Raw genomic sequence first — 24,676 nt, 5'->3', positions numbered from 1 at the left:
ACAAAAACAAGGAAGTTCTTCAGGTAATGATTGATTGAAACTTTTTGTTTGTAATTTTTATTTGTGATTGTCACTAATGATGAACCAGCTTAAGTATTTTCCTAGTAGACTTCACCACATTCTCTAAAAAAGGTGTCCAATATTACCTGTCTGTGGATAGGTCACTGGTTTTCATTACTATATTTACTATGACTTTGGTCATTTTGTTATTATATGACGTCATTAAGAAAACAGTGTTTTGTTTTGGGAATTTTTTTTTGTGTGTGTGCACTCATATAAATCAGCAGGTGAATAGATTTTTCTTGTGTACTTGAAACAGTGGATGAGTCAGTGGGCTTGTCAGGAAGCCAAAGCACAAAAACACTCCATCCCCCTCCCTTGCAGCGTAGTGCAACGTGGGCGTGGTTTAAATGGAAGGCGGTGACGCCATGTCATACCACGTGCTTTCCCTATTGGTTGGAAAATGGAAGTTACATTTGGGGGGGGTCTCCTCATTTCTTAAAAGCTTATAATTTATAAATGTGATATTATGCGTATTAGAATAACTTACTACTGGCTAATAATTCCATAGGTAATGGTTTAATTCTGATTTTAAAAATGAAATAATAAAAATATATCGATAAAAATGATTCGAGGGTGTATATCTAGTGTAAATTCTCCTAAGCCCACGTGGCCAGTGTTGGGAGATGGAATTTAAAAGCCGTCTTTTCCATCTTACATTTTCTCATTCGTTTCCCTTCTGTCTATTCCTGTCGTCCATTGAAAGGAAAAGCTGGGCCATCCCCCTCGACGCATGCCTGTGCTGTGGAGCTCCCCCTTGCTGCGTGCATCGTGATCTCGTGGATGCAGCGTCTTGCAGAGAACGCAGGGTCACCTTCTGTCACTGCAAGGGGAAATACTGAATAACTTGCAGTAGAGGCTATCGGGCAGTAGTGCACCTCAGCGGCAGCAGCAGGAGCAGCATCTCTGGTAAGTCAGTTGGTGTGTTTTGCTCTCTGTTGATGCCACATTGCTGCACTCGAAAGAGAAGCTGAGCATCCTTTTCGCGAAGGGCGACGCAGAGATAAAGGAGTCTCGCATCCTCTCCTGTCATCTGGATTAACTCTGATCCCCCTTCTGCTGCGACACTTGCCAAGTATTACAGATTCAGTAACAAATTTTTAGTTATGCATGCGTCATGTTACACGATGTGCCGTTGTTTGGGAACACCAAGGGTGAAGATGACCATCTTGCATCACCTAGAATTACTATTGCACGCGTTACCCACAAGCGAAACTGTACCATAGAGTCGTATATTATGGTTTTGCACCGTCAAGCTAATGTGCACCATTCCCTTCAAATTAGAGGATGGTGCAGGCTGTTTTTTTCCACTCTGCAGCTCTTTCTATTGCCCCACTGGCGGGCTGAGCAAAATTGACCCCAGCGTGCCAATTGTATCAGCAATGCAATACGGTTTGCTTAAATATTCTACAAGACATTAATACTGTTTCCGTGCTAAGTACACTATTGCTGATGAAGACAGTAGCCAAGACTAAGACAGGATTGTCATTTTATGTTTATTTTCCGTGTGCCAAATTGGTAAACAAGACCAGGAATCTAAACTGCGTCGATCAAAGAAGTCGTATAATTAAGTGTTCTATCTATATGAAGGGTGCTTTGATGTGTGCTTATAAGTTGCATAGTAATCAAAAATCGCCTCGTTCTGTATTTTATGGTTTCTTGGCGAAATGGACGCAAATGCTCATGAGAACACTCCGCTCTGGCGTTATGTAATTGGTTGTCACAGCACAGCGAGGAGCCATCTCTAGCGTCATTGTTTTTCTCACACAAACCAACAGCACCACAGAGGAGGAGCATCCTGTTTTCTACATGGGATTAGGTGCATGTGGTCTTTTAATCATTCATCAAATCTGCTCCCGCTGAAATGCATCCAGGCTTACAGCTGACTAAAGCGTCTCATAGTTATGCGTTTAGCAAAAGGCATGTTATCTTGTGCTGAGATGTGCCGATGATGATGATGAGGAGGAGGAGGATGATATGTTGCAGGGACTGGTTAATGGAAGCTGGGGCATCACATTCCCAAATCGTGTAGCTCCTGTTCCCCCCTCTCTTCAACCAAAACATCCATTCCTGCCTAAAACCATACAGCTAGCTTTTCTGTGAGACTGCATGATTGATTAAAAGGCTAACTTGTGTTTTGTTGTTGTTGTTTGTGGTGGTGGTGAGGGTGTTCATTTAAATGAAATCCTCTAGAGTTAAATTCTTACGGTGGAGTAGCAGATGACAGACAGGTCACTTGTGTCCCCTTGCCTGTTTTGGAGCTGTCCCTGGTGCTGAATTTATTGTTTGCTGGAGTGCATTTCTGTCAGCATCCAAGGTGCCCCCAAGAGAGCTCGACACTAGGCTGCAGAGACGAGATGATGATACTCTCAGGGGGGTTAATCCAATTGTACTGCAGAAAGGAGAGTTAAAGAGTACCTGCTATTTATTAGCAGACTCTTAAGCTTTCACTGTCGAGACAAGTTGAAAGTGTATTGCTTGGAACTCTTGTGTACTTCATCTATCTATCTATCTATCTATCTATCTATCTATCTATCTATCTATCTATCTATCTATCTATCTATCTATCTATCTATCAAACTCAGTTAACAAAGAATGATGGATGCTTTAAATCCATTTAAGGGCCTGTAAAATCCATATGTTTGCAGGTAAGAAACCTATAGTTTATCTATAGCATGTCATATATAAGGCACAAAATATTATTTTAAAACAGTCCAAATCATTTGAATGGTTTCACACATATTAAGGCTTGAATATGAGAGGAGAAAAAACATTTTCATTCAACTTTTAGCGAGATATTGCCCAGGTATGACGACATGCACCAAATGCAAATCAACTTAATTAGAAGGAAAAGTCTGTGTTAGAATGATATCCACAATTTGTGATGTGTGTGATGATGTTCTCTCCAATAGGAATTTTTGAAATACTCATATTTATGTGCGGTAGACAATCTTGTTTGAACAGGCTCATTCTGTTGTTGTTTGCTGTGTATATTCAACACTGTACATTTTAGTTCTGAGAGTTAAATATTGACAAAATGATATGATGATGAAAATATGATGACACATTGCGAGCTATGATAAAAAATAAATAAATAGACAAGCTTACAAGCAGAGTAATTCCACTCTTTAAATCAAGCTGCTTTCTTTCTATATATGTGAGCTGTTAATTCAGAGATTATTCCGTGTCATTGAGCTGCATGTTGAATTTCTAGAAATGTTTGCCCGCGCTCACTTCCCATAGTGTTTACAGTGTGTCTGCATTACTGTTCACCTTCTGTTTTCATGCTTGGCTTGTTTTGTTTTTGATTGTGGCAAACATCCTCCTGCTCAGGAACTATGTGTTTGAGTTTAATTATGACTTGCAATCATGTAATCAGTGGCTTGATCTGTGGTTTTCTTTAACCATTAACAGAATAGTTGTTATGTGAACATTTTATCAGGAATGCCCATGCAAGCTTAACTAACAGTTTTAGGAAGTTTTTTTTAGATTGTTTTTAATCCAACTTTTGGCCTTGTCTGCAATGACTGGGAAAGGATTAACACCAGCGTGGGATTTATGAGTTGCATTGCAGTTAAAGCTATTGTCATTTGATTGTTTGTTCCTCTGTTTAATGTGGAATATCTGACATATGGGCTCTACCGCTCCCAATGGAGGTTTGCTTTGCTAAATGGAAGGGGAGGATCAATACAGAGTACTGCTGAATGCATTCCATGCCAATTAAAGGGAATTCGTTTTACTTAGAACACAGCAATTTGTTTTCAGATGAGCTTTTATTTCAGTCAGTTTGCTTTTGATTTTTTATTACAAAATCATGACAATTTGTAGGCTAATGCAGGAATGGGTGCCGAACACTGATGCATTCAAATAGTCTGAAACGCTGTTCTGTCGGTTGTGTTTCTGTCTGTTTAAATGTCTCACAAAGAGGTGTTGTTGGTGACCTTTTTGTTGTTGTTAGTCTCCGGTGTTTCTGGAACAACGTAGGTGTGGGAAACAGGACAACGTGTGAAATAGTGGGGCCTTCTCTAATGTGTTTGCTGATGAAAGGGTTAAGGGCTGTTGTTCCTCTGTGAAAAGAAGAGATAGTGCTGTCTGACAAGGTGTGAAAAAAGAGCCAATGTAAGAACAGAGAGCCTGAAGGGCAGCCGGAGTGTCTCATTTCTCTCCGTGCAGAGGAGGACACACACCGGGAAGACTCCTGTCCTTGGCACAAGATTTATGACATTAGAGATTATCAAAAACATCTGCGGTGCTTTTCACACCACACAAGGATTCTCATTTTGTTTTTCTGAAGCTCTTTCCATGGCTATGATTTTTGCTCAAATCCAGAGATATTAAGAAAAGCCAGATGCCATCATAGTGGAGTTGATTTTAGTTAAAGAAAAATTAGGAGGAAACAATTTTATCACACATGTACATGTGAACAGGATGAGAAACACTACGCACATATCACTAGGTAACATTATTCTTGTTTATCCTGCGGTGGACCCTAATGAATTACATCGATGTTACCCGGAGTCGTTCATGCAGCGTCATCACAACATGTCGGCGTTTGCCTCCTCTGAGTCATCATCTTGAAGCCGTGGCTCACCCTGAGGCAGAGCAGAAGCCCCAGTTTGTGTCGTGATCTTTTGGGCATTTCAAAATGGAGTCCTGGTGTGCACCTCCAGCGCACGAATCCCTGGAGTTTTATCAGTTCTGGTATGAATGGTTTCTAGATCAGTGGGTCTGTTGATGTTTTGATTAATAAGTACATGGATGCAGAAGGTCGGGTGAGAGGGCTGAACACTAGTGGGTGTCTTCCTCATAAACATAATCACACAGAGAGAGAGAATAGGAGAGCCACATGTTTTTCTGTTGGTCATCTTAACTTGATACTATGTTTTCCGAGAGCAGTTGCCTGTTTTACACTCACTAGCCACTTGGTTAGGTACACCTTTCGTATACTGGCTTGGGCCTCCTTTGGCCTTGAGAACTGCTCTAACTCTTTAAGGCAAATATTCAACAAAGTGCTGGAAAGATTCCTCAGAGACTTTGGTCCATGTTGGCATGATAGCATCACACGGTTGCTGTAGATTTGTCAGCTGCAAATCCATGATGAGTGTCCACCACATTCCATTGAGATCTGGTGACTGTGGAGACCAATTGTGTAGAGTTAACTCACTGTTAACATGTTCAAGAAACTAGTTTGTACTAAGTTTTGTAGCATGGTGTGTTGTCCTGCTGGAAGCTGCCATCAGAAGACAGGTACACTGTGGTCATAAAGGGAGGAACATTCCCAATAGGGCATAAAGTGTGCCAGTAATAATAATTCTTCAATTAGAAGACTTTGGAACTTGAGAAATATAAATACTCAGTTGAAAAGCACCAGTGGTCACAGTGAAGTGACCATGAATCAGCATTTTTATAAGAATTTGAAGCATAACCAGCAGACTGCTTGCTGTTAGGCATCGAATAGAGCTGGCATTTCTCAGGCTGTTTCATTTGATGTGTGGGTTGCTTCATCACTTCTCTGCCTGAATTCAGTCGACCCGTCCATTACCTAAACTGCTTATCATGGTCATGGGATGCAGCAGCTCAGCTGAGCACACAGTGAGGGGTATACACAGAGAAAGATTCAAGCACACTGTGAAGCACAGATGATTTCCAAAAGCAATCACATTTTTGAGGAAAAGTAAAGCTGAATTGAACTACTTATAGCGTCATTGACATTGAGCATTGAATATTTTGGTATTAAAGACAAGGTGGCTGTACGATATAAGCACGATAGCATGATGCTGGAGCCAAGCTTACTGTTATTTTAATTACTAAATAATTAGATCTGTCAGCTATGGTGTTCAGACATTTCTAAAGGCTAAAGTCACATCCTCAGACTCTGTGATATTTCCTTTCACCAGAATTTATTAAATGATTGAAAGCACCAAATTATCACATTTCAAGTTAGAACCGGTGGACTTTCAATATTTTGCTTGATAAATGGTCAAATGTTGTCCATTAATTTCCTCTCTGTGGAAATATTGACTGTGCCTGCATTAGCTGAAGCTTCACTTCTGTTTTTAATTATTAAGGTTTCACACTGGGTAGTAATTTGCCTTTTTTATATTTATACCTGGAAATAAAAATACCGGCAAATGCCAAAGGAATAATTTGTGCATAGAATAAAACGATCTACTGAATGAAACATGTCAAAAATATGGTTGACCCTGATGAAGGCCACAAGCCGAAACGCGTTGGTCTATTATTAAAGTTGTTCATCTTCCCTCAAGTGTTGCTGGAGTTCCTGCTTCGTGAAAAATATGGTTGAAAAATGGTTTTAACACAATCTCGCTTACGTTATACATTGTTGTAACAGTAAACTTTGTTAACCTTTTTCTATAAAGTCAAACAGGCATACATGGAAAACAGCATTTTTTTAAGCTTGAAACTTAAATGTCAAAATAATATGAGTTAATTAGACACTGATGTAACCTGGGAAACCAACTCGGCTAAATTGGTGCTCAGCATTGTTTTTTTTCTAAGATTCAGCATTATTGTTGAATTTTGTGTTCTGTGTGGGCCTGAGGCAGTCACACGTGTCAGTGACAGCAGAAAGACTTCAATCTGTAAAAAAAACAAATGCTGAACATATAAATTATCATTTGCATCAACCGATCCAAACCATATTGCAGATTTCACACCAAAATTAGTCATTTTTCCCCACACCATTTTCATCACAGTTTACTATATTTGACTAGATTCTAATCATCCCAGCATTAATTATATTCAGCAGGTGGTGCATTAGTGGTTAAAGTGTACAAAAGAAACTGGTATTATTAAATATACCCCATTGCTCTATGCAGAGTTTTATAATCTCTCCATAACTGTGATAGTTTAAACTGAAACCCAGATAATTTCTTAATAACCTTCTGCCATAAAGGTGACTTCTGTTTTGACACACCTGGGGTTGATTTTCATTTATATTCCAATTAGGTGAAGTAGCAGCACTTTAACCAACTTCCTGTTAAAAAAGAAAAAGAAAAAAACTCATGCTTTGTTTTCCTGCAGGGGACCGACAACTATCTCTCTCTTAGGTTTATGGAAATCTGACCTCCCATTGGTGGAGAAGGTGAGTTGTTCGTGTTTGTGCCAATTGTCCTGTGTGCTGGAAGCTAAGTTTAATCTGAAGATGCGGATTGATGTCAAAGGGACGATGCCGAGCACAGACCCACAGATTTGAACAGTTTTTTTTATGTATAATGCTAAATGCACCACTTGAGTTAATTAATAGCTCTTTGACACTGGTGTTAATATTTGATGAGACTGTCGCAGCCTTTTTATGGGCAAACTGAAGGTCAGGTCATCTTTGTTGCTTATTGGAGACTTTTAAATTGTATTATTCCGTAAGTGGTGCACTTTGTGTCGTGTACTGCATGATTAGATGTAGGATTACAATGCAATTAAAGGGTTGGATTTCCGTTTCCTAGCTACTCCAACAATCAAACTGACTGACTTGTACTCTCTATGGTAGCATTAATGTTTTGACTCAACATATTCTCGTGTTCTTTTCTTAGAAGAGATTATCTTAGATTTTATTTTTATTATCTCACTAGGAGTAGATTTCCCCGTCTCACAGGAAAGAATGATTACCCAGGAGGAGCTATTGATTTTCCTTGTTTGATCTCTTTGTTCTGTGGGCATTGGGACAGAATTTCACTGCGCCGGGGAGGTTAAGCATCTGTTTGATGAGCACAGTCTGGTGTTTGTATATGCAAGAAGGCTCATCGGAACATGATGGCTCAGCTCAGAAAGGCTTCTCCAGGGATGTTGTGCAGTTTGGACTAAGACAAAGCTGGGTCAGAAGAACCTATATAGATTGTTTTTATTAGTAAACAAAGTATCCTGGAATATGTAGCACACATAGAAGATCATTGACACATTTTTTTCTCATTCTTTCATTATACCTGTTAGCTTTTCTACTTTTTCCCATTTAAACCACGCTCTCTTTTTCAGTGTTACTACCGTCAAGCTACATTTTTGCTTTGTGTCAATTCTTCTTTTATGATTTCTATTTAATTAACTGCATTAAATTAAAATGTCCCTATTTTGTTCAGTATTTCATAATCAGGAAGTGACCTACACCATAGAAGACTTTTATAAAACTCTATCCAGTCTGTATCCAGATATTATTCTGTCTGTATGGGCAAAATGGATTCATGTTACTCACCTGCTGCTTCCTTATTCACAAGGGGTCACCACAGCAGGTACCTCCACATGTTTGATTTGGCAGATTTTTACACCAGATGCCCTTCCTGACACAACCCCGAAGGGATTTGTGTCTCCTCCTGATATCAAGGTGGGATCTTTTGCTTGTTAGGTGAATGTGTAAACCACTAGCATTAAAGCCCTAATCTTCTTTATTCATTGTCTTGTCTGATCTCAGCCACACCCTTTAGCAATGCCTGTAAACCCCTCCTAATTTCAGATTTAAATTTACACTTGATCACTGTTTCCTGCTGGTGGCAGCTACCACCAGGATTCATATTTTTCTTTCTTCCACATTTAGCAACCACCAGTTTTGCCTTGGCTCATAATCAGACATAAACATGAAGCACTTTGTGAGCCAAACTGGCAATGCTTGTTGTCAATACTTTTGATAAACATTAACAGAAGACAGTGCTATGTGCCAACTTTAAGCAATCATATTTCAAACCACAGCTGCTGTTTGCCATGGTCTGAAATTGTGAAATCTGATCAATTAGTTAGATTAATTAGTAGTCAAAAAGTAGTCAAACAGGAAATGAGCTGACTCTGATCCAACAAGTCGTGGTCTAAATTTTTGCAACTCAGGTCTGGTTTGTGTATCAGATCTTCAGTCCCCAGCTCTCTGACTGGACACATGGGGAGATTTGTGAGTGGGTATAAATAGGAATGTAAAGTGATTACACAGTGGACAGTGACACATCTCTGGATAAACTAGTGTTGCTTATTTTCTCCTGTCAGTTTCCTGCTGATATGATCATAGGAAAGGTCGTTTCAGTTGCACTGTCTCTGACTACAGATGCATTTTAAAACTTTAAATTAAATTCAAAGTCTTTCGAGAAGCAAATCCTTTTACTCAGTTACCCGTAGTGAAACACATCTGTGCACTTTGGGGGCCAGAAACTGTTGTTTTCACCATCCATACCTTCTCTAGCTCCTCTGTGAGCCCTTGGTTTTTCTCAAGCTTCTCATGTTCCTTCTTACTGATCTTGCTATCACTTGGTATAGCTATGTTATGTGTATATGTAGCTTGGTGTAGTATGCATCGTCCTGCATATTATTCCAGCCACTGGGTTCTGGGGTCCCATGTATGCCCTGCCTGGTAGTATATTACACCCTGCTGTTATGTGCTGGATTGTCTCAGGGGCATATTTGCACAGTCTGTACTTGGGGTTTTCGCTGGTGTGGTAGCCCCCAGTGTAGCATCCCTGGCTGAATGATGGTCTCTTATACTGATGCTTCACAGAGGTTTTATTGGAAAAGTTTTCATTGCAACGTTCAGTGAAGACACCGTAAGAGCTAGGAGCAAAACAAAACCAACAATATTACTACCATAACATCAAAATATCAAGGAAAACAAATTTCTCCTGCTCACATTTAGCATACACATCAAATTTACATCACTCAATTCACTATATCACCTCACTAGCTTACAACTACATAACATAAACTCTATTAAAGGACATTTTGATTGCACATAACTTATTCCATTAAAGGAAACATTAACAAACCTTGTGCCACTGTCAGCCAGGTACTAATTGGCACAGGAAACGTACATATTTTTCACTTTAAGGCACACTACTTACCATATCCTAAAACAAACGTTACTAACAAGCCCGTTAAAGGTTTTGCGCCAGTTTCCTGTTTCAAAATAAAAGCATGGATTTCAAAATAAAACCGAAGTACCTTTCAAACAAACATATGTGAAAATTTTACCAAATTTAAAGGTCATTTACACCCAGTCTTTGTGGATCTTTTGCTTAGAGTTTGTTCCTGCGCTGGCATGGTTAGTGCCTTTGTGCTGTCTTTCAATCCAGCTGTGTGGGATTTCTCAATATCAGCCACTAATTCTATCTACCCGTAGTACATGCCATGCAGGCATGCCTGTCCTTCCATGATGATTCCTCTTTTTGCTCCTCTCCCTTCTCAGGTTTCTGCTGTCTGAGGTATTAACTGGGCACATGATCAGTTGTGGCCTTCTCCCTGATGTACATGTAGATCTTTGTTGTTTCATCCTGGGTAATGGTTCTGAAACTCACTAGTCCTCTGCCTCCATCCTTCCACGTAGTCTCAGGGTACTGAACATGAGCTGAAACCTTCCATGCATGGTAAGGAGCTTTCTTGTCTTGATGTAAATTACTTCTATCTCTTTGGCCAGCTTATTATCCCAGCAGGATGTAAAGTCTATGCAGAAAAGCAGTGGTGACCGAGCATCTCCTTGGTAAATCCTGCACTTGATATTGACTTGTGCTATTGGTTTGAAGTTGGCCTCCAATGTTGTGGCCAAATGAGTTCTTAATAAAAGCTATTGGGAGCTTGTTGATCCTGTACAGTTCTAGGCATTCCAGGATCCATGTGTGTAGCACTGAGTCATAGGCCTTCTTGCTGTCAATCCAGGCAGTGCAAAGGTTAATCTAGTCTTGCAGTCTTGAGTGACTGCCCTATCTACTAGGAGCTGGGGTTTTGCACTTCTGGTGATTCTGTTCTGGTGTTCCTTTCTGGGCCCTATTCATGTATTGAGCCATGTGCCTGTTCATCTTAGCTGGTATGATGTCTGACAGAAGCTTCCATGTTGTTCTGGGGCACGTTATTGGCCAGTAGTTGGATGGGACCAGTCCCTTCTGGAGATTCTATAGGGATTAGGACTGTCCAACCTTCAGTTAGCCATTCAGAGTGTGTCTCAGCCATTCAAATTGCTTTTTTTTAGTCCAGCTATCAACAGAGGGTCCAGGTTTCCAGCTTAGCCATGATCTTTTCTGTCAGGTTAGCTGCTTTCGCATTCAACACCTTAAATGCATGAGGATATCTCCCACTGATGTTCGGGCTCCTCCTTCCTTTAGCATTGTGTTGTACCTCGTCAACACACTATAAACACACACACACACACACACACACACACACACACACACACACACACACACACAGTATTGTTGCTTTTCCTAGTGCTGTACTCTTCTTCTGGACAGAGGTCTCTGATGTTGTTCCTTGGATCTCATGGAGCCACTCACCCAGTTGTAGTGGCTCCATGCCACTGCATCGAGTGCTCCGATTACCACGGGAACTGCCGTTGCCTTTGTCTTCCACACCATCTCTAGCTCCTCTCTCAGCCTTGAGTATTTTTCAAGGATCCCCATGTTCCTTCTTCTTAATGTTGGCATCATTTGGTATACATCTTCCTCTGTCTTCCTCTGCTTCTGCACCATCACTATGCCCCATTGTTTAGCCATCTACAGTATGCCCATCTGTATCTCTTTCTCTCTCTCTCTCTCTCTCTCTCACTATACATATATATAGATAGATATGGTTTATCAAACTTGAAGTATCGAATTTAAAATAATCTGCAGCACACTCACCCTCTCTGTAATAACTGCACCTCCCACTCCCTCTTCTCACAAATGCACATAGACACATACAGACATTGGTTTGAAAGGCAGCCCATCAGTATTCAGAGCAGCATCTGGCAACTAAATGATAAGAAGGCGGAAAGCTGGTAGGTTTAAAGAGCTACATTCCCAGATTGATTATTGCCATGCTTATTTATTCACTGCCTTCCTCTGTTTCTTCTAACTGCCTGGACATTAGCAGAAACTGGACTGGAACCAGAGGCCTCCATCCTCTCTAATGCAACATTCAGGCACTGCTGCATGTCTGCAGTTCATTTCTTCATCACACCCCATGACAACATGTCTGTCTCCCCCTCCTCGACTCTGTTCTGCTTCTCCTGTCCATCTCTCTTCGCCCTCCCCTTGTCGTTTTCCCTCTTATTCACCACTGTCACCAGGAGGCTTGTGGCAAGAGGCTTGATAGTTACATAACCACTGCAGCAGTGCTCCAGACACTGTGATAAATCACAATGCTTGTAGCAAATGTGTGCTTGTATTTGTGTGTATTTCTATATGGGCCGCCGAGTGTGAAATGAATCCTTCTGCCAAAAAAAGCATTTGAACACTGGAGACCTCTGGGAGACCTTCATTCAGTTGTCCCTTCCGATCTGCAGACGACGATGAATTGGAGAGAAAATAATGAATACTTGACCCCTACAGTGAGGAGATCCTCCAGTGGCTGTGTGCAGTTTGCGGTCATGGTTTGGGTCTGCTTAACCAGGAAGGGTCACTAAAAATAAATAAAGCTTTTCTCTATTCTATGGGAGTAGTCTCTATCAGGACAATGCCCCCCACTAGCACTCACTGAATGGCTTGCGGAGGATAAAAATGAATGAATGGTTGCTAAGGCCTCAGCAATCACTGGACCTCAACTCAACTGAGCATCTATGGTGGTTTTAGGATCAACTAGTTAGACAGTGATGTCGCAACACAGAGGAGAGGACTCGAATGCAGACAGCAGGCACAAACCCAAGATCAAAATCCAACCAACTTGGAGAACCGTGAATAACCACTGCATCACCACGACAACGGTGGACATCTGACTGTCAGTGTTTAATCATCGTTTAGTATTTAAGTGCTTGGTTAGTGGTTGATTAATTCACTTTTTGAAACAGATATTTTTCTTTGCTAAAAATATTGTTAATAGCTTTTGTTTCTTTTGTGCTTTGCAAATTAGTCTCACTGAGAGAGGCCATTACCTTCTCTCTGTGGTGAAATTGAAACTATGTAGTAAACGATTGAACCCGAATCCTGTTTTAAACTGTTTGAAACTGACACACAGTTGGCTGTCATATAACAGGCAGCATTGGTATGTCAGCATCTACCCCTCTCAGTCCCTAACAGCTCCATGTGACCTGTAGATGGCAATAACCTCTGCCCTCCCTGTGGGTGGGGGAAGAGAGAGAAAAATTCCATATAAAATCACTGTAAAATTTTAATAATTCTTTTGCATTAGTCACATTTCACTGCTTAGGAACTACTGTGTGAGCTTCTGTTCCGGGAGCTGAACAATAAAAAATCTGGCTGATTCACGCTATTATGCACACAATAGATATTGATTTAAAATCATATAATCCATCCAGAAGTTATGCAGAAACTGTATTCTTGTGCAATAGCACAGAGCAGATAGCTGAGTCATCCCGTGCATGTTTGATGACCCGTGCAGCTACTCTGCACAAGCAAAGGCCAGCAGGGACTTAGATTTTACTTCATAGTATGTAGCTTCTGGGATCAGATAAAGAAATCTGAAGCTGGTGATAAGTAACTGCTCTGCGGTTATGAACACAAATTAATTGGAAGAATATTTGATGAGTTTGATGCTGGTGACAGATTGAAAGCAGCATTCTGTTGCTTCAGGGTATAAGAGTCAGGTCTGCCCTCATCACAGTAGGTTAGGATGAAGCAGATTCCTTCCTTCATTACTTTCTGGTAGTTATTTTGTCCCCAATAGACAAGAGATGTTTTGCTTTCTGATTTTATACTTTCTGATGAAACTATGAATGAAACATTGCTGGTGTTTAGCCACAATAAGAACACGATAGGGTCGATATAACCTCAAAATTTTATTGGAGTAATTCAAGGACCTTTGCAATGATGATATTATGAAATACTATGAAATGTTTTATCTTTGACTGCAGCTCACAGGCAGCAGCATTAATTAGTGCAAACAACATGAAGGGCATTTCTGTCCTTCTTTTCCAATTAGCGACTCTCATTGATGGCAGACTACCTCATTCGAAGTGTGAATCTATTGCCTCAAGGTGCCAGCAGCAGCATTATAGTGCAATAGTAATGACCAAGCATTATATACAGTGGCTCAGTATAAGTCAAATGTAAGTACAAAAGTAACCTAGGTGGTGTTTTTCAGTTGAAATGTGAAGTAGAAAAGAATTGTTTAGTTTCCTTTGTAACTCTTCAGGATCCTGAAAAATATTGTCATCTAATAAAATTAAAACCTGAAAAATATTTTCTACCTGGGATATTCTATCTTGGCTTGAGTGCTTTACCCGGTGGCTTAAAGCACTCCTTTACCACCATGTAACTTCATCCACTGTTTCTTCTTTATGTCACATGTAGTGCATTTAGCAAGTGTTCCAGCAATGCTCGGTGGAGTCATTGTTTACATTGGGGTTGTGCATCACTAGAATTGCCTCCTTAATAGCCCAGTTGTGCTTGAAGTAGAGAAGCAAGTTTGTTGGTACCAAGTGTAGCAGAAACAGTTTTCTTGCATATTTTTTGCCAAATATTGGCTTTTGGGGAAGGTTGTTGAAGTAGCTCCTTTTTAGGTATTAAATAATCATTGGGGGGCATGCGTTGTTGTTGTGCCCGACAGGAAAGGTAAAATGACATTATGATTTGACACTGGCTAAGTTGGCTGGCTAAGACTATGTTTCTTCCAGGCTGAAAAATTGTTGTTCCTAGAAGAGTACTCCTAAAGAGTTTATCTTGCACCATAATAAAGTTGATACTTGTGTTTTATTTTATTTTGAAAAATATGCTGATAGCTGTTAATTCAATTGTAGTTCAAGTCTAGTCAGTTCAATTTTATTGGTTATGAGAATCAGAATCCTTTACTAATTGTGTGGTTAGAGTTGCTACAAGACAATAAGAACAGTAACAGACTGAACTAAATTAAACAATATATAAATATAATAAATTAAATAATATATTTACAAGGCTTACTAAACACTCGATTTGATTGCAGTTTTAGTTAGTTGTGTGAAATGAGAAGAATCGGTGCGATAAAGTTAGATCTCCGACTCATGAATAATGCCCGTTATCCTTGTAAGTGACAGAAAGTTAGCTCTAAAATTCCACAATGTAAATAAATAAGTAATTGTCTTTCTATAGCACATGTAAAACCAAAGTGCTTTACAATAAAACATAAAGGTGTTCTTAAAAAGTCATGCTAAATACACTTATACTATATACATTAAATAACACAACAACCTGTTCAACCACAGTTCCAGAGATTAGCAGCTTCCAAAAGCTTGACAAAATAGTACATAGTTTCACACGGTACACTAGGTTTACTAATACTAAATTCTGTTACAGTAAAAAAGTCAGTTTAGCAAAAAATAAACACCAGTAATTCCACATCACATCTGACTTTATTCCTGGAAAAATCTGCCACTTTAGCTACCTAGCATTGGCACTGTCAGTGACACATAGCTGAATCTTTTTCAGTGCTCTTTCCATTTATCATATAGCCCCAGGATGGATACACTATATAAGTATAGTGTGCCATTGCCAACTTTTTGAGCACTGTGAGTACACAGCCCACGTATTCCAATGTACCTTCTAAGCCATACTTGTCAGTGTCTACATACTTATGCTTAAGATATGAATTTTCAGACAAAGCTCTAGTTTTGCAAAGACATCAGCAATGCAGTAGCACAAGTCTGAGTGATGTTTACGTACATAAGAACAAGAATTTGTACATAAAAAAATGTTTGTGTAGCTCATCTCTGTCATAATTTTCCTCCTTTTCGTCAGAAGGAAAATTCTATTAATATTTTGCAGTTTCAGCTGCTTTTTTTTCCAGTGGCCATGTTAGCCATTAGCCAAAACAGTGGAACATGAAGGGTGTTTCATCCCCAAATACTGCTGCACACTCCCCATTTGGATCAACATGTCAGTTTACATTTGACTCTCCTATTCCATGCTTCAGCGAGCGCTGCTAGGGCTCACAGCATTTTATGTTCAGCTGATGAATACGAAATAAGACTCTCCTCACCTTCCATCCTCGCTGGTTTTTCCTCCCTTCCTGTTTGTCTTTCAGTCTATTGCTCTGCCTTGTTTTGCGTGCTGTTTCTTTAAGGTCTCTTCTCTCCATTTCAGTTCAGTGCACCACTGGTCTCCTCGAGTTACCCTCTTGTGTACACTGGCGCTAACACTCAGGGACTTCCTACAACTTGGCTATTGGATGGACAGCTGACAGAGCGTCACCGAACCAGCCTTCTTGCTTTTGTCTAAAGCATCGGTCACATGGCTGGCTTATAACGACAGCCTTGGCTGTTACGACGTGTGTGAAGTCTGCACTAGGCAGCTCTGTCTCCTGGCAACATCCACCAGCCTGCTTATGCTGTGCTGCACCGTGAGATGAATCACATCTTTGTACCGTCAGCTGCCGTTCTGGCTCCGTGGCTCTCTCTCTATTTCGCTCGAGAACAGCCTAGCTGCTTGACCAGCCCCTCACTTTGTCCTGACCGTGCTGTACTTTCTCCCAGCCTTTGTCCCTCCTCATTTCTCCTAACACATCCCTCCCTATCTCCATCTGGAGCTCCATCTCCTCCTCTTCTCTTCTCCTCATTCTCAGTCCGCGTCACTCTCTCTCTCAGTGAAAGGCCTCCCTTTCTTCTCATGCGTCCTCTTTTACTCAGTCAGTAGAAGGAGATGGCATGCTGAGCTCAATCAAACACAGTCAACAACCATAGTTTAACAAAAACCAACTGCATATGAAAACACAAGCTGCTGCTTTTATTAGTTTCTTCGATTTAAGATATTAGTCGTTTTTATTACTGTAGAGCGCGAAACTGTTACTGAATTCATTTCGGGTAACCAACTTTGCCTTTCTGAAATGCCATTGTCTATATTCAGAGTGGAAAGAGATGGCTTGGTAATGTGCTGGAGTAAAGTTAGTTCATCTCGTGGAAATCTTCTTACTGTAACAAGCTTACATGTTTGCTGTGGTTCCCATTCAGTGCTTTAAAAGGCTTGTCAACACTGGGCCTTCTGACTGCATTAAGAACATTTGTGACACTTGGATCAGCAGTTTTCTTTAATTCTCTTGGAAGCAGTTTCTGCTCATGAGGTACAGGCTGGTTTCACGTGTGTTATGTTACTGTAAACAGGAGTGCTGAGCCATGGTGTGTCAGCAGTGCATTTGTAATGCTGGTAAAAGTTAACTCCTTGGGAAAAAACAAAACAAAACTGACAAATGTGGAGTCTCACAATAGCGCTGTCCTGTTGGTGTACAATATATGTTTCATCAACAATAAATTCCTCTTCACACTTCTCGTCTTTCTGTCTCACTTGTCCTACCCGCCTCTTTGCTCTTCTTGCTCGTGAACTCCCTCCCCCTCTAAAGCTATTCAAATGGCACACTGCGGGATTATCCCTCAGCCTCTGAGACACGCTGGTTTGGTCAGACTTATCGTCCTCTCTGGGTTTACTTCGGCCACAGAGGTCAAAGCTGCAGAAATAAAATTTGCAACATATCGTTTATCGTTTTAAGAGCTGATGTAAAGGACATATTTGGACTACAGTTTAAGGAGTTTGCTGTTTTAAGGAGCTGCGCTGTGTTTTCAAATTTGGATATTGGTTTTCTTTTTTCTTTTGCAGTGATGGAGTCAAACATGGTACGTGAATATGCAGAAGGCTGGATTGTAGCTCTCAGTTATGTCCTTTTTTTGTCCACAATCAAAACAGGTTTCAAAAACATTAAGATTACAAAACGGATTGCTTTGTCAGCGGGTTTTTTTGTTGTTTTTTTCAGTGTGTGGGTTGTTTGTGATTTTCAATTTGCAAGACACATTCAAATGGATTTGCACAAAACAGCTATTATTGTTGTAATATTTCTTTGTGTGTGTTGCTATGCTTTGGGTGTTAAGTTATTATACAAGCCTTCATTTAGCACCATCTGTACCAAGCTTACCATGATGCTACAGTTTAGTTTTTTTCTGTAACATTCCTCCCAGTTAAATCACAAGGGAATGAGAGGTGTGTTCACAGCCACTCAGGTGGATTAACCTCAATAACTGCAGTATAAGCCCCTCTGTCTCTTGGGACACAGAGCACTCTCACAGTGGACCAAAACTGTGAATTTTCTGTCATGTATTCTCTTTGTGCTGCTGGACCTTCTAAGTTTACACTGATGACGTTTGAGTTCTTGGGCATAAAATGTTCACCAATATCATTTTATTACTTTCTTTATGTGTTTTGTTTAATAACTAAACTCACTTCAAAGTTCTTGCCTGTCATAAATACTAAAAACAATCCCTCAGACATTTTTGACTACAGCGACGCTCCTGGATGTCTGAAGGAATTTGTGAACATGCTTGTGGAATTACCTCTAATACTTTCTAATCATTAACATTGTGTAATATTGAATTAGTGTTCCACGTTTGGCTATGAGGTGGGACACTGGTATTGTGCCAGAGCTTAACTGGCTTTGATGTCACTAGGTATTGTAGTCACTGATGCCAAAGCTTATTGGGTGACTTGGCTGTGGGACAGGGTGCTGGACCAATGGCGTTTCTTGGCTGCTAGGATTAAGAACTGCTACTTTAGGGCTACTTAAATTTTGAGCTGCATGAGGTTGTCTTGCATCATAAAGTTGACTGTTTACAGTGTATGGATTTAACTTCATTAAACATAAATGCACGTTTGCATGTTGATTTAGAAAGTGAAGTCTGCCCTTTTGCTCTTCTTGTGTTCATATACAGTGCTATGGAAAAGGAATTTCCCCCTCACACGATTCAAATCATCAAAAAATGTTAGTAACAGACAGAGGTAACTTGAGTAAATACAAAATGCAGTTTTTAAATAATAATTCAATTTATCAACTCTGTCCAAACCTAACTTACCCTGTGTGAAAAAGTAACTGGCTGTCTCACCCTTGACAACAAGAATTGCAGTCAAGCATTTGCAATACCTTGCAAGTCTTTCACGTTGGTGTGGAGGAATTTTGACTCACTTTGCAGGATGTTGTAATTCAGCCATGCTGAAGCGTTTTTGTGCATGAATGACCTGTTTAGGTCATGCTATAGTATCTCAATCAGGTTTAAAATCTAGAATTTGACTAGGTCCCTTCAAAACCGTTATGTTGTTATTTCTCTGAGCCATTCAGAGGTGGAATTGTTGGTGTGTTTCGGATCATTGTCCTGCAGCATAACCTGAGTGTGCTTGAGCTTCACGGCATGAAGTGACAGCTGGACATTGTCCTTCTAGATTTTTAGGTAGAAAACAGAATAAGTCGGTCAGTTCTCGAAGCAGCAAAGCAGCCCCAGAACATCACAATTCCACCACCATGTTTGACTGTTGTTATGGTGCTCTTTTAATGAAATGCTGTGTTGGGCTCTTTTGTGACCTCCTAGATGAGTCGTCAATGTTCTTTTGGAGTAATTTTGGTAGGCTGACAAATCCTAGGAAGATTCAGCTCTGTTTTAAGTTTTCTCTCTTTGTGGATAATGGCTTTCATCCTGGTTCACTTGATTCACAAAGACGTAAAAATGTCTTTATAACTCTTTCCAGACTGATAGATGTCAGTGACTCAGCTGTTTGAGATCTTGGTCTGATGTGCTGCTTTTTGAGACCTTTTAGCCTACTTAACTTTGTCAGACAGGTTCTATTTAAGTAATTTCTTGATTCAACAAGTCTAATAGTAATCAGATCGAGATGTGGAACTAAAAAGTACACATAGGTCCAGGTAGGTTTGTATACCTTTTTCCCCTTAATCGGTGAAATTGTTCTTATGCATCCAGATTATCTTTGTCTAATATTAAAATTTGTCTGATCTAAAACATAAAAGTGTGAAAAATATGGAAAAAAAAACTAACAAACAAGGAAGTGAACAAATGCCTTTTCACAGCACTGTATGCATGCATGCATAGCATGAAGATGGTTCGCTGAAAAGGACTAAAATGATTACATGTCAATTCTAAACTTGGAATTTAGCACATTTTTAAAAAGTTAAAAGTGTCAAGCCTTAGTTGAGCATTAAATGTGCTGATATCTGGAATTTGTTATCTAACAGTGAAGCTACCTCTTACCTAGCTGTTCTCAGTTAGGCCAACCCTCCCATTTACCATAAGCTAATGACAGTTAAGCTAAGGGCATGAGGTAATGGTTCATGTGCGGACATCAGAATATAATCAGTATTCTCACATGTCAACGAAAGTGCTCACAATTTCCAAACATAAAGAAAGGGGATCTTGTCAGAGATTGAGTTCCTTGTTTGTGACAAGGACAGAGGGGTAATTGGAGTCTTTTTGTTGTCATGGACAGCATTCAGTTATGCTGGGTGTGGCTGGCATCTATTGTAAAATACTAAAAGTCCTTGCATTTGTTTGGGCAAGTGGTGAGCGTGGCTGACATATTTTCTCTGTGTCACATGGACTGACAGAAATGGAAGCTGTCCTCAGTTTTGAGAAGTGGGTTACTGTGGGTGTTCCCCTGCTGATCACACTTTTCACAGAAAGTACTGCAAGCTGTACAATATCACATAACATGCTGCATATATGGGAAAATCGCTGGTGGAACTTTACACTCCTGTCTCATATTCTTCTACGGCACAGGTGTCGAACTCCAGGCCTCGAGGGCCGGTGTCCTGCAGGTTTTAGATGTGTCTTTGATCCAACGCAGCTGATTTAAATGGCTAAATTACCTCTTCAACATGACTTAAAGTTCTCCAGAAGCCTAACTAATCATTTGATTCAGGTGTGTTGAAACAGGGTGAGATCTAAAACCTGCAGGACACCGGCCCTTGAGGCCTGGAGTTCGACACCCCTGCTCTAAGGCATCTGTTTTCCCAACCAGTTTAAGTCATTAGCTGTAATAAAGCTGATTCATACTCAAAATGACAATCATGCTAATGTACTATTTTTCTTTCTTCAATATCTTTATTATGAGGGTGGTAAGTCAAGTCTTTGCATTTTTTACCATTCGTCTTCTACGTTTTGGCAAACACACTTTGCATGTCAATGCATTAAAAGCTTTGTGTGTCTTATTTCACATAGTTTATCCCCTATTTTAAGGAATACAAGCGGCACTGACTGAACAAACTTATTGGTGGTAGTGCTTAGGCAGTACTTTTTTTTTCTTGGCCTTGGATGGGAAAACATGAAGTATAATGTCATGTCTATCTTGAACCACTGCACAGGTTTAACAACATTCAGTAGTTCTGTAAGTATTTAAATCCATAAAACAACAACAAAAAAAAGCTCAGTATTCCTGTGTGCAGTTGTGAAATGTGTCACTCACTCAGAAAGAAGACATTGCACCTTTTTTTCCCCTGGAACTGTTTGCTGCATCTGAAAGGCTCAAGTTGTCTTCAATCCAGTCTGTGACAGTAAAATTGCTCACTCCTAGAATAGCTCTGTTGTTTTGCAACCAGCAGAGAGTGCACTCTTGATAATAGTCAATGAATGAAAGCCTTGACTGCAGAAGAGCCTCAAAGACTGGCGTAAGCCTGGTGATAGTAACCAAGGGCTTTGATGAATACAGCTTGGCTAAATCAGTTATCTGTCGTCTGTAGAAACACTGACTGAACTGGCAGCAGACTCAGTCACGCAGGGTGCAAATGTGTTGTTGAACTCCCTGATAATGTGTTCATGTCCAGACTTTCTGTGAAAAAAAAAGTTACTACTGACAATCCTTTCCTTGTATGACTTGATCTTGTGGTTTGAAGCCTATTATTCCTCTCACAGCGAAAATTACGTTGTTTATGTTGTTAATATAGAAAGTGAGGTCAGGCCAGTTCAAGTCGAGCCAAATACAGAAAGCTGTTTTTTATGACTCATTCCAAGGATGAAGGTTGTTGCAGGAATTAATTTGTTCTTGACAGCAGATGGAGGTTGAAGGATGAAGCATGAAGGGCTAGGCTACTGTTTGAACATAATACTCCTTGTGATGCAGCCAGCTGCAGAGCGCTGAGTCAGTTTATTCTCTGAAATGGCCACAACTCATCCTTCATCTGCTCTGACCTATAGTTAGCATACCTAACCATCCAACCCGATATCACAATAAGGCGTGTATCACGTGTACCGCCATGTCCAATTCATGCTTTGCCTCTCTCAGGTTGGACTGTGCAGACTAAGAATCAATTAATCACACCCTTCCTTAATAATAATTTACAAAACTCTTTATCATTTTAATTAAAAGTGTTAGTAGTGTTAAAAGTTGTGTTTTGCTCTGTTGGGCCACATACAGAATTAGATAATAATTAAATCCACTGTAATTATAAAGACCCAAGAAACCGTGGCAGGGGAGGCTATAAATTTCATTGTCATACCGGCTGTTGCAGCGCTATGAAGAGCTCTCTGTCAAAGGAAAGACATTAGTCATGAGGACAAAATAGATTAGGTTTCAAACAGAGTTCAATACCAATATAATGGCCAGCAGTTTCTTCTGCTTGCACCTCTGTGGTAGGGTATTGAGTGAATGTCAAACAAATAAATATCAATCACCTTAAATACTTGAGGAACTGTGTTATGTACACCTTACTATGCAATCAGCAATCAAACAACATAATTAAAGAACGCATTCAGATGTATAAATAGGAGTGTTGAGCTTGTTTCCATTCTATTTTAGGGCGTTAATTACATGATTCTATATTTACACACAAGGTGCATTTCCAGGCAGCTAAACTGTGTAACTATGTGTAGTGTGTATGTGTGACAGCTAATTCTCAGATTTAATGTGTCAAAAGAATGGGGGTTTTCACTGTGGAAGAATCGAGGTGTGTGACGCTCCACTCACTGTGATGTCTTTTCTAGGACACACCAATCTAAGAACCCCCTTCTCATTCCTCAGGGCACAGTGCTGCATGCATGGCGGAGAAGACTATTTTTACCTCATTATTATAAACGTCTCAGATAGAAACCCTACCTTGAAAGATTCTTTTGAGTTACCAGGAAAATAAATTGTCATAGTTTTGTTACACTAAGTCCAGCTCGGCCGTGTTTTTAACTAAAGTTTTTGCTTTCTTGTGGTGTCGCTGTCTCTCATTATTGTTGTTCTCTTTTGCCTTCTTCAGTGCATGAGGAACCCAGCTCTTCTGCAGAGGACAGGTTTAGTCATTAGAGTGCTTCGCTTCATCCAGGAAAATGTCTGGCTCCTACGATGAATGTGCAGGTGGTGACGACACCATGGACAGCTTCTGGGAGGTAAAGCCACCGTCATATCTGTTCTCATGGATTTTCAGATTGTACCAAAACCTCTCACCCTCCATTTCTATTGATTTGGCTTCTGAAATCAAGCAATGCTATCAGTGAAATCATGAAACTGTTCTTAGAAGTAAATGCGTCACACACATCTTAATGAGGCTGTTTGATATCCATCCCCATTGAGTTTCTAGCCAGAGGGCCACTTGTGCTGTCCATTTTAAAGAAGGGTTTGATGCTTTTTGCTTTAGTGCCAAAAGTTAAATTAGACTCTCTTATATCTACCCATTATATACGCTTCATCATCTTCGTATAGTGGAAAAATACTGATGACTTCAGTATGGACTTCAAACCCTGCAAAAGAGGGGTCATTTTGAGCAGTAGTTTGATGACTGCTTCAAAACGCCTTCGTCTAATATGATGGAAGCACAGCAGTCAGAGCGCTCAAAGCACTCAAAATAAATAAGCAAATTTATTACACACAAATTATGAAGTATGAGGAAAAGTAAGGCAGGTTTGTTTATGAACCTTTCACCAGCAAGGGAATTCAAACTGGCATGCTTAAGGCAAAACGTAATGCATTAAGACAAGCTGTAAACCAGAGAGCAAAGTAATATAGGAGGCTAATTTGCATTTTAGCACGGTGTGTTTCTTTTGCTCCAAAGGGCATCATAAAAGTTTCCTCTTTATGAAAAGAAAAACATTTTTAAATAGCATTATCATAAAATCAAATTTTAATACTGAGGATAAAGTCAGTAGATAAATGTTAAGGACATTAGCATATTTCCTTGTGGCCAGTTTCATAATAACTTTTTCTTTGCTGAAAATCTAAGAGTTTAATATAAATCTGGTAGAGACACTTCCTCAGCATTTTTTGTTTTGTTATTTCTCTATAATAGTGAATGCACTGTTAATCAAATTTGCTTTAGATCATACAAACTGTGTTAAGGGTTACAGTTAGCCAAGTAGTAATTTTGTCCCCTGGTGGAAACACAACTCTGTGTGTGTGTGTGTGTGTGTGTGTGTGTGTGTTTGCACTTTAACCCCCCCAACTTAGTGATAATGAATTCCCTCAGTACAGAGTCTTCTTTGTGTTGTGGCTCTTAGCCACAGAGACTCAGACAAAGAGCCTCAGTCATCAGCCTCTCTGAGGCAGCCTTTCACCACATGCACCTGCCTATATCGTCTCAATACTAGCAGCACAGCTAGAGTCAGTTTATGGTTTATCAATGCTATAAAAAATGCCGTATCCTCATGTTTTGTCATCAGGAAGGCTTGTGTTTTATCCACACAGAATGGTTTTGCGGCTCAAACAGAGGGGCTCAGGTGTGTTTTCATGTGTACAACCAGTACACCAACGTGTTGTTGTTGGTGTGACTTGGCAAACTGTCACATAGGACAAAACTCATACCGTTAAACACCTGTCTCATGGCCTCCCTGCAGCTACCATCTCAAACAGTAACCAAACATGCGTGCTCACGTCAGGACCAATCAGAGTGCAGCTTTACAGCCAGCGAGCACATCAGAGACGCACTCCATGATCTGTGTTTGTATTATGCTGTATATGACTATGTATTTATACCTATTCCACACACAGTCTGTCATATTTCT

General features: G+C 40.1%; 1 protein-coding gene and 1 long non-coding RNA gene across 4 annotated transcripts in view; one reads left to right on the top strand and one right to left on the bottom strand.

Moving 5' to 3' along the window:
* The first annotated feature begins 477 nt into the window (after positions 1–477).
* LOC120718940 (protein kinase C and casein kinase substrate in neurons protein 1-like) overlaps positions 478–24,676 on the top strand; it is a 35,702-nt gene continuing 11,503 nt past the window's right edge. The window contains exons 1-2 of one of the 3 annotated variants that reach the window (XM_040007706.1): positions 478–969; positions 22,939–23,068. In XM_040007706.1, the coding sequence (XP_039863640.1) occupies positions 23,009–23,068 (60 nt within the window). In that variant the 5' untranslated portion in view covers positions 478–969; positions 22,939–23,008. The other 2 variants (XM_040007708.1, XM_040007707.1) reach the window with 2 other exon arrangements.
* Positions 4,922–16,591, bottom strand: LOC120718951. Its single transcript, XR_005692599.1, has 2 exons — positions 15,919–16,591; positions 4,922–5,192 (listed from the first exon to the last, which is right to left on the bottom strand). It is a non-coding gene; the product is annotated as an uncharacterized LOC120718951 (long non-coding RNA).

Source organism: Simochromis diagramma, unplaced genomic scaffold (genome assembly GCF_900408965.1).
Source record: "Simochromis diagramma unplaced genomic scaffold, fSimDia1.1 OVJJ01000545.1, whole genome shotgun sequence".
In the NCBI taxonomy this organism is placed as follows: Eukaryota; Metazoa; Chordata; class Actinopteri; order Cichliformes; family Cichlidae; genus Simochromis; species Simochromis diagramma.
The sequence above is the reverse complement of the archived record's forward strand: the minus strand, read 5'-3'. Positions and strand labels throughout refer to the sequence as shown.